This window comes from Elephas maximus, chromosome 2 (genome assembly GCF_024166365.1).
Source record: "Elephas maximus indicus isolate mEleMax1 chromosome 2, mEleMax1 primary haplotype, whole genome shotgun sequence".
Taxonomy (NCBI): domain Eukaryota; kingdom Metazoa; phylum Chordata; class Mammalia; order Proboscidea; family Elephantidae; genus Elephas; species Elephas maximus.
The window spans coordinates 211,728,252-211,739,579 of record NC_064820.1 but is presented as its reverse complement, the minus strand read 5'-3'; the positions used below and the strand labels follow the sequence as shown (position 1 = coordinate 211,739,579).

The 11,328-nt window shown below is 38.0% G+C and overlaps 1 protein-coding gene across 1 annotated transcript; it reads right to left on the bottom strand.

Annotated features, from left to right (window-relative positions):
- Positions 1-6,649: 6,649 nt before the first annotated feature.
- LOC126068251 (olfactory receptor 14C36-like) lies at positions 6,650-7,588 on the bottom strand. Its single transcript, XM_049870699.1, has one exon. The coding sequence runs from the start codon at positions 7,586-7,588 to the stop codon at positions 6,650-6,652; it is 939 nt and encodes a 312-aa protein (XP_049726656.1).
- Between the last annotated feature and the right edge of the window lie 3,740 nt (positions 7,589-11,328).

Sequence of the window (11,328 nt, the reverse complement as noted above, 5' to 3'; positions counted from 1 at the left end):
ATACTTACATTTCTTCTATCTAACACCCATAGTACTATTGTTTTTAAGAGAGTAGCAAAAAAGGTAAAGGAAAATCTACCACTCAGCTGTTACCAATATAGTTTTTTGTTCAAGAAATATGACAATATATAATATTCTGAAATGCTATGAATAACTCGTTGCTGTTGAGTCAATTCTGAGTCATAGTGACCCTAAGGGACAGAATAGAACTGTCCATAGTGTTTCCAAGGAGTGGCAGGTGGTTTTGAACTGCCGACCTTTTGTTTAGCAGCCAAATACTTAACTACTGTACCAGCAGGGCCCCAAGTTGTAAAACTGAGACATTTCTTTACCTTAACACTGGCAAAGGATACGATTCTTTTGCCTTTTCTACAAGGACTTGAAGGATGTAATTTTTGACCTAAGGAATTGGCAGGTGTATCTGTTCATTAATATATTAATTAATTCATCCATGCATGCATCAGATATTTGATTTATTTATAATTAACATAATCTTTCAAAATTTTTGGATGACTAATATGAGACACTGGTCTGGACGCTGGGGAAGGAATCATGAACAAATGTTCACATGCTCTTTTATAATATGCTATGAGAAATCTCTAAAATTACAGTTAAACTATAAATGATTATCTCTACATTTTATGGCAGGGTTTCACTTATTCATCCACGTAGCATCTGAACATAGAGTATTTGCCAAAGAGAAGAAATAGGCAGATATTTGTTGAAATTATTAATTGAATAACATTAATATGCATAAATAATTTCTATGTTTTAGGTACACACAACACACCGTAATTAACGTTGTTTAAGTATAAATTTAAATCAACATTCTGCATACCGAGGCAATGAACAATGTGCAGAGGCTCTCTTGCCCCTGCCTGTGTTCCTGGTATCAGCCACAACTGTTGCTATATGCTGACTCTGTGCTTTCATAATCAGCTACCAACTCTGTTCAAAATTCTGGACCTGAATTTTTAATGCAATGAGTAAAAAAGAAGAGGCTGGTCTTGTTGTGGGAGTCTCTCTTCTATCTGTACTCTCTACTGTAATCTCATGAATGCTCTTAAAACATAACTGAGCAGCGCAGTACAGAAGTTGAGGTAATTCATAGAGGGAGGTGAAGAGGGGGTAAAATTAGCAAAGACTCACAAGTTAATGTTGTCTTTTCTTAGACTGGATATGGAAGCCAGGATTTCTGGCAACAGTCCAACGATGTTTCAGGTGCAGGCAAGGATGACGGGACATATTTACTTGAGATGACTGAGAACCTGAAATAACTCTCCTGTTTTATAACAAAAACCTCTGTGTTCATTTTAACATAAGGGCTGGTGATGCTCATGGCAGTAGAGAAAACCCCTGGGAACACTGGGTCTTTCAATAATAGCCAGTGCCCAGGGGTAATTTTTAGGAGATAATTGATTCTAGATGTTGTGGGATCAGTACTCAAATAAAACCTGTGAATGAACTTTGTATGCCAAGAACTATTGATATATTTGAGGCTGGGGGAAGAATTGGTGAAGATTAATGAGCCAGTAATTTAAACACAAAGTTAAACTGCAGTACCCTAATATTCTGAGGTCTCATAAGGTGAAATTCCTGTGGATCAACAAATGGAGATCAAGTGGCATAGAAAGAGAGATCTAAACTCAGTTTTAACCTGATTGAAGGAAACCATGTTCCCCACATTCTCTGTGTATATCTCTGAGGAAAAGTGTGATTTAACTAGCTGTGCCAAAATCACAGAAAATCTAATGGATTAAACGATGAAAAAAATTCTTCTGAATTCCTTCAAAGTGTTAACATAAAGGAATTTCCTGCTATTTACTAGCCCAGTACCAAAGCCCAACCCAGAAACCTGTGAACTCTGATCAATCACATGTTGCTTCATGTATTGTGCCTCAGTTTCTTCATCTGTTTGGTTAACAAGAGCATCTACTCCCCTGGCCTCTTGAAATTGTGACACAGTGGAACCTGTGAAGCATTTGGACTAGTTCCTGACACATGGTGCATATTAGGAAGTGCTGTGCTAGCTCTTGTTTAATCTTCATGCAATAGTATGAGTATATCAGTCAGATCCCATCAGGAAAGCAGATGAATCTTCTGGGTCTTAGAGGTTCTTGAGGTAACCTCAATCCCCTGTCTTTGTATAAGATACACCTATTTCTGCAAGTTGAATGGGGAGGTGGTGGAAATCACCACCCCTGCATTTTTCAAGCATTTTATGGTGGGCTAAAAAAATTTTTCAAGCGTTTTATCGTAGGACTAATCACTGAAATACCACCAGGAATGCAATATTGCTTCTGGTTTCCTATTATTCTAGGTAGTGGTTTCCACTTGACCTTTCCTACCATAATTGCCCTCACTCCACATGTCAGGGATCCAATATGGGAATTCTGTCAATTTTCTTGGTATATCTATCCTAATTATATATTTCAGAACTAGAGAAATAACCATAGGAATGTTCAAGGTAAGACAGGGAGAAAAAGCCCTGAGATCGGAGGATGCCTGTTTGAGGAATAGCAAAGAGACTGGTGTGGTTAGAGGAGAAGCAAGTAAAAGAGAAATAGACTATACTCTCAGGGAGGTAATAGGGGGTTGAGTGTGGAACCTAGGGACTTATTAAGACAGGGAACAGAGGGGTCCCCAAATTTGCCAACAAAGTAACAAGAAATGGGCCAGGGCCCAGAAGCAAAGCCATTCCCCAGAACAATGGGGCAACTTCTTTAAAGTTGCCTTTCAGAAGCAGGTGGAGAAAACCAGACCCAGGGACATGGGTAGAACATCCACCTGTGACCTCTGTGTGACCTTCCACCCGGGGCAGTGAGGGGCTACAGCCCCAGCCGGGGAATTGAACCCGGGGAGCAAGAGACTGTGCAGGTGCAACATCCCATAATAAGTCCTGCTATGAATCCCAGAGGCCTCCAGTACAGAAGACATCTTGGAAAGCTGCTGCGTGGGCACCTTAGTTAACATATCCCCACTCATGCCTATGAAAAACATGAATCTTTTCCTGCCCAAGAACTTTTAAAAAAACTCAGGGCTGTTTTTGTTATGTGAGATGGGGGTATGTGTTGCTCTTAGCCCTCCTCATCTCTGCTTGCAAGCCTCTGCAATAAAGCTTTGCTCATGTGGAAAACTACGTGCCTTATCTGCTCATTCTTGATGAGTGAGAGGCAAGAACCTTATTCCGGTAACAAAGGATTCACTGGACTCACTGTATCATGGATCTGAGCCATAAATTCTACACTGACTGGTGGACTACAGTACCATTTTGGATTAGTATGAGATCAGAGTAAGTGTCCCGTAATCCTCAAACATCTTTTATATCCCTTTCCCCATTGCAAAGTTACCTTGTGGTATGGATTGAACTGTGTCCCCCAAAAATGTGTCAACTTGGCTAGTCTATGATTCTCAGTATTATGTGATTGTCCACCATTTTGTCATCTGATGTGATTTTCCTATTTGTTGTAAATCTTACCTCTATGATGTTAATGAGATGGGATTAGAGGAGGTTATGTTGATGACTTAGGACTCAATTCACAAGATTAGGTGTGTCTTAAGTCAATTTCTTTTCAGATATAAAAGAGAGAAATGAGTAGAGAGACAGGGGGACCTCATACCACCAAGAAACAAGAGTCAAGATAATAGTGTGTTCTTTGGACCTGTTCTTTTCTACACTGAAAAGTTTCTTGACTGGGGAAATTTGATGACAAGAACCTTCCCCCAGAGCCAACAGAGAGAGAAGGCCTTCCCCTGGAGCTGGTGCCCTGAAATCGGACTTCTAGCCTTCAAGACTGTGAGAGAATACATTTCTCTTTGTTAAAGCCATCCACTTGTGGTGTTTCTGTTATAGCAAGGCTAGATAATTAAGACAACTTGTTAAAAGGCCATATATCCCTTTGGGGAAGGCTTCTGGAATGATTAACATTATAAATTCTTGGCAGTGCAGTGGAGTCCTTTCTTAAATGGACAGGTCACCCCTTTACATAAGGGAATGTGGGCCTGTAAACTGGCTGAAGTCTGGGAATTGATCAAGAGGCTTGACTCTCTGTTTGGGTGATTCAGGTTAAACTTACATTCAGTTGACCTAGAACTCTTCCACTTATACAGATGGCATAAGAATTTAGTACACACTTCCTATCAATTTCATTTCTAATGACACACCAGGATCAACTAGGTAACTCCATAGGCCTATATAAGTCAGACTACTCTTATTACTGCTTTGACTGTGGTGACCATTATGATAACCACACCCACCTTCTCTTTGGCAATTAAGTGCTACCATTTGTTCCCTCCATCCTGGGCTCTGATTACCACCATTGCATTTAGGTTTACCAATTCAGAGGCAGCAATTTCCATTGTAAAACTGAGTTACAGAGAAGAGTGACCACAGAGATCTTCAAGAATGCTGAGGCTCCTGTCACAAATTTATTCCTCATAAAGCTCAAAACCCATTGCCACTGAGTTGATTCCCACTGATAGCAGCCCTATGTGGCAGAGTAGAACTGCCTCATAGGGTTTCCAAGGAGCAGCTGGTGGATTTGAACAGCCAACCTTTTGGTTAGCAGCCTGAGATTGTAACTACTGCACAACCAGGGTTCCCTCTTAGTTGTGCTGAAACGTGTGTTCTATGGACACTCCCATGTTGGGAGGGAAGGTGTCACATGATAAACCTATTCTAACATTCCAATTTTCCTAACCGTTCATAATCCTTGTTGTATAATATACCAAGGCCATTCTGATATTTCGGCTTCATTTAGTGTAGGCCATCTCTTGATCTATGTTTTAGCAGGAATCAAACTGTTAGAATTATTTCTAACCATTTGAGCTGAGACAATCAATCATGAATATCTCTGCTTATTGGACAACTGTTAATAAATTCTGCTGTATCCAACTTTATGCTCCTTTCACCATTTTTTTTTACACTGTTAATATCCATTTCCCTACATAATCCCTGGGTTTCTGTCTATAAATTAGAAGAATCATGTAGCACACTTCCTGATGGATCACACTTTTTATCTTGCCTTTAAGTTTCTGTGGCGTTTGAGTTTAGTTTTAAGTATAGAAGAAAAGAGGGGTGTTGGGGGAAGATTCTGAGGAGAATCAAAAGTGTCCTGCAAGGCAACTGCCTTGGAGAACTCCATTACAACTTCCTCAGGCACAAAGGGTTAATATCCTCAGATAGGGGTGAAAGGGCTGCTTCTAATGGCTAAAAAGAGTGGGAAAAAATTAGAGGTCCAATGTCACTAGCATTATCAATACCTGACCCATGTCTTCATTCAAATATTCAGGATAGTATTCCATCCCCCAAAATACCCTCACTTTAACATCAGAAAAACAGTGAAGGTAGGAATTTAATTTCCATTGTAATCTAGCCATTTGTAGTACGAGACTCTGAGTCTGGTTTTCAGCTACCTCATCTCCATGACTACAAAACATAAGATTTTATTTTATAGCATCCACAGCAATTTTCAGGTGAAAATTTGACTAGGGAATTTGAAGCCCTGACCTCATCCTTTCCCTTTCCCCACTTTTTCCTGTGGAATTAGGACTAACCGATCCATGCGATTATACTCATCAGTTGAACAAAATCTTCTGAGGCGTTAAATGCATGATCCTTCAGAACATTGCCTGTTTTAAATATTTGATCAGAGTATTTTGTCAAATGTGTGTATTTCCTCATCATGCCATGAACTATCAGTATCCTCCTTACTTTTTGAAATAGAGTCATTAGTGCCTTCATATCTAACCAGATGTGAGATCCAATTTCAGAAACACCAGAATTAAATCAGGAAAGTCTTCTTTAAGATTTTATTCCTCTAGAAGCACTCCCAGAATTAAAGTCAGTCAGAATCCTCAAAGAAACAGAATTAATACAATATATATTTAAAGAGAGAGAAAGTGAGAGAGAGAGATTGAGAGAGATCTCAGGTAAATGGTCAGTGTGATTGTAGGGCTAGCAAGTCCAATATCCTTAGGTGAGGTGACTGCCTTGAAACTCTGGAAGTCTTCTGTCTGAAATATGTAGCTAATGCAACTGGTTGGAACCACCAAAAGCCTTGTGTCTGAAATTGATAGACCAGGTGGTGTGCTGAAAATTCTGGAAAAAAATATCTATTTACAGTCTTAGGCAAAATTATTCTCCCTTGGGAAACCTCAGTTTTTGCTCCTAAGACCTTCAACTGATTGGGTGAGGCTTATTTATGTTGTGGAGAGTAATACAGTTTACTTAAATTCAATTGATTTAAATGTTAAAAGCAAAAAACAAAAACCCAAGCCTGATCCCATCACATCAATTCTGATTCATAGCAACCCTCCAGGACAGAGTAGAACTGCTGCATAGGGTTTCTAAGGAGCACCTGGTGGATTCAAACTGAGAATCTTTTGGTTAGTAGGCATAGCTCTTAACTATGCCACCAGGGTTTCCAAAAGTTCAATTGATTTAAATGTCAATCATATGTAAATACTTACATAGCAATTTCTAGACCACAACAACTAAAAATAAAAGCATTGTTTCTGGGCTGACATACAATATATTGACTGTCACTTAGATATCAAGTTCCCAAATTTTGAAATTAGGCAAAGAATCTAATTTTGAAAAAATTTTCAACACTATCCATCAAAGTAGCAATGCCTTTAATTAACGATCTTATTGTTTTTCTGAATACAGTATCCTTCTCATAGTTCTCCTTACAGCCTCCTTTATCTGCTTGTTCCTAAGGCTATAGATGATAGGATTTAGGAAAGGAGGGACTATAGAGTAGAATACAGAAATGATCATGTCTTGAATTGTTGGAGAGTTGAAGGTTGGATTCATATACACAACAAAAACTGAGCTGACAAAGACTGTCACCACGAGGATGTGAGGTACACAGGTGGAAAATGTCTTTCCTCTCTCTCTTCTGGTTGGAAGCTTGAGCACAGCAGAAAATATGCGAATATAAGTCATGATGATGAAGGAAAAAAAGCCACCTACAATTACTACTGCAGAGAAAAATATTACAACCTCATTGATGAAGGTATCAGAGCAGGACAGCTTCAACAAAGAGGGGATATCACAAAAGAACTGATGGATCACATTAGACTGACAGAAGGACAACCAGAATGTGTTGCTAGTGTGCACACCTGCATAAATCAGACCACTGAATACAGACGCCAGTGTCATCTGGACACAGACACGAGGGTTCATGATCACAGGGTAGTGAAGGGGATGGCAGATGGCCATGTAGCGGTCATAGGCCATGATGGTGAGGAATAGCAGTTCTGCAGCAGCACACGAAATTACAAGGAAGATCTGAGCTGCACATCCAGCAATAGAGATCACCCTGTTGTTAAGCAGCAAGATCACACATGCCTTGGGGACAGTGACAGAAATGTAGCACATGTCCAGGACAGACAGATTCCTAAGGTAGAAATACATGGGGGTGTGAAGACTCTTGTCAAAAGTGGTTACTGTGACAATGAGAAGGTTTCCTATCAAGGTTGTCAAGTATATCAGTAAGAATAACATGGCATGTAAGACTCTGAGCTCCCACACATCAGAAAATCCCAAAAGCAAGAATTCAGTCACTGTGGTATAGTTAGCCATATTTGTGTACTTTTCTTTGGACGGGAGAGACAAAGGCAAATAATCTCTAAAAAAAAAAATGGAAAATCATAATGAGGAAAGAAATTAGCTAAAGCTAATTTATTGTCTCATATCCATTTTTGTCCACTCTAGTTGGGAATTTGTTGTTTTGTTGTCATCAAGTGTGCTTTGACTCATGGCAACAGAATGAAACACTGCCTAGTCCCAGCCACTCTCAAGATCATGGATATGCTTGAGGCCATTGTTGCCTTCCAACCTAGAAGTCTCATCTTTCAGTATATTCTGTTTTGATCCACAGGTTTTCACAGGCTAATTTTCTGAAGTGTATTTCCAGGATTTTCTTTCTAGTTTGTTTTAGTTCGGGAGCCGCACTGAAATTTGTCTACAATGGGTTACTCCACTAGCATCTGAAATACTGATGTCAGTTTCTAGTACCAAAGGAACATGCAAGCTACCACAGTATGATAAACTCAAAATTGGGTGGTGGAGTGGTTAGTAGAAAATAACATTATTTTGCCTTCTGCTCCTTTATTCTCCTCAATTGTATAACTTATTCTCAAGGTAATGGTAAAAATATAATTCTCTGCTAATTCTTGCTTAAATACTACCTGGAAAATGAGTATATTGGAGGCCAAGTTTGCCAGGTAGATTGAGTTGATATAGGTAACATCTTTGTATCTTGTCTTATTAGAATTCTTCTATAAATGTGAACACATCATTAACAAATGACCAAACAGAATTTGAACAAAAATTGTAATGGATTGTTTTACAAGAACCTCTCAAAACTGTATATGTAGTTTAAATTCAAACTCTGTACACAGATATAGAAAATATTTTTATCTCCACTTACACCACTAATATTTTGTTATTTATGATTTCATTCAGAATTTTACCTTCCAAAATTTCTCTCTCTGATGACCCCCCTCTTGCTGCTACATATATCTCTTCCTGGCAACTATTTTCATGTACTCTCTTTATTTTGACATTTGATTCTTCAGTTTGTCTCATCGTTTTAAAAATATTTTGTTACTTCCTTTGAAATTTACTTGTTTTATTCTGTTCCTGCCTTCTGAGTACTGAGGGTAACTTTTGGATTAAATTAAACCATGGTGACCCAATGGTTATGCCATTGATATTTCACACATTAATTTCAAAGTTGACCATGAGAACAGTTCAAAACCACATTCTATAATGCTGTGTATTTCTTGGACTTGCCCAGTGTTATGTTTTCAATTCATCAGAGGACAATTTATAATTATTTGTATTTTAACTCATTGAGTAGAATAAAATACGTTCATTGCCAGAGCCTCTTGTCAAAGTGAACATACTTTAACACATGTTTTAAAAATCAAAAGGGGTTTTATCCTGGTATTTAAGAAATTCAATATAAAATGTTCTTATGTATTTTCACTCATCTTTTCTTCCTAAAATAGATACATCCATATTTAAGGTTAATTCACCAAAACTAGTCTTCGTTCTGTCTTTTTTTCTTCCACTAATACAATGTTACCAATTATATGCTGTCTTAAATTTTTCATCCATACCCAGGCTCTCCTTGAATGTATGTAAATTATTAGGTTCCTCTGTTCAAAACAGGGGTGGATTAACCAATAAGCAAAGGAAGTCTGGCCTTACTAGTACTTACTAATCTGTAGTGAACAATTTCACATAGGCTTCACCACATCTTTGATGTGGTGAAAAACATGTGAAAATTCACTACAGATTAGTAAATAAGAACAAGTAAGCCCATACTTACCTTACCAGTCCCTGTCAGGGAGTGTAAATTTGAAAAGAGGCTTTGAATCTATAGGAAGGTGCTGTGGGTTGGGGGAGGGACAGACGCCAGCCACACCTACATGCAAAATCTTTGATGTGATGAGTAAATGTGAAATTGTTCATTACGTTGCCAGGTGGAAACCCCAGGTTCTGCACAGTGTGACCCCTCTTGGCCAATAAATGAGAACCTGAGGTGGGAGAACAGAAAGGTGGCTTTATTTCATTATAGAAGGAAAGGATTAGTTGGAGCTGCTGCTGCCAAGACTGCTCTGCAAGGGTGAGGGGAAAGGTTATTTTTAAGGGGTTTACAAGTAGGGAATTCATACAAGTTACATCAGCAAAATTCTTAGTCATACTACACAGGTGCAATGGAGTTTACATATAACTTTGTTCATCACCAGGACTTTTATGGGGCACGTCAAGCAAAGGAACTAGGATTCTAAAGCAAAACCGCGAGGTGGGCCAAGCAAAGGAACCAGGATTCGAATGCAAAGTTGTGAGGCAGAAGAAGGAAGCTGTTTGAGGCAGTGGAATTTTCCACAGCCTGGGGACCTCTGTCTTAACTACAGGTTAGAAAGCAATCATAAGTAAGCCAGCGTTTATCTTGCTTATTGGGTAATCCGCCCCTGGTTCAAAACATTCATTTCTAAAATCTCACACATGGATTTCTAACCTCCTTTGCTCTTCTTTTAATTTATTAAATAGTGTTCTACATAGGGTCGCTATGAGTTGGAATCAACTCGACAGTACCTAACAAAAATTTAAGTGTTATAACCATCCATGTTTATTTTGTCTTGAAACTTAACAGTGTATTTATTTGCCAGCATATAAACATCTCATTCTAACAACATCTTCACCTGAATCTTAAGTGAAAGCTTCCTGGGTTTCAGATCCTTAGGCTTCCCCAACACTGGAGTCTGCTACAAGAATTTCCTCCACTGGTGTCACATCTCTGCTCACCTATGACGCTTCTGTACATTCTTATAGCCGCTGATTCCATTATAGATACATGGGGGTCTAAGATATCCTTCTTCAGTAATCAGTTCAAAACTGCATCATTTTTATTTCCCAAAATCTTTGCTTTGGAGTTCTCCTCTTCTAACTTCCCAACTCCCCCTCCTTTTTTCTCTTCTTCTTTAGTATACTAGCATATATTCTTCCAACTCCATCTCTCTGTCTTCTTTAATGCTTTTGAAATCTTAGTTGTTTTTCCCCATTTACTATTACCATGATTGCTATCAGTAGCTGTCATAATTCTGGCAAATCTCTAAGATCTATCTTAGATAATATTTAAAAAAATAAAGCCGCTGTAAATGATCTCACATATATTACATGGCTTTCTGATTTCTGGTAATATTTCATATGAAATCTTCACTTTAAAACTGATCCTTTACTACTTGAAATTGATGGAACTTGAGTGCATTGTATTATATCTTCACTAGAATTAAAAACTACTTGAATTTCAGTCAACGTATTATTGAATTAGGACCAACATGTAATGCATGGCTTAGTTGAAATATGTAGGAGAAGGGGTCTTTAAGAAATAGCTACAAGGTACCTCTCTCATGACTTTAATATTCCTAAAATATTTCTTTAAAATATTTCAGAAAGAAAGTCTATGCAAATATTAAAAAAACCTTAAAACGCATTCTTTGGGGGGCAGTTACTGGAGGGAATATGTATTTATGCTTTACATTTTGCTTCAATTTTTAGTCTTTGAATTTGTTAACTATAATACTTTTTTTTTTTTTTACCATAAAGGTCTATTTCAATATTTTAGGGATAAAAAAAGTACATAGCCATGATGAACTTACCTGAAAATGTGACGGATTAATTGAATATTCATTCAAGTATTCACCACATTTACCATGATGAGTCTTTGGGTTCTAGAAAATAAAAATGTCTTTTATTTATAATTTATGATACATGGGTATTATTTGTTGAATTCAGTATTTATTTGATGA

Bases quoted from the DNA above. Each gene is read 5' to 3' on its own strand.
- LOC126068251 (XM_049870699.1), bottom strand. From the start codon at position 7,588: ATGGCTAACTATACCACAGTGACTGAATTCTTGCTTTTGGGATTTTCT.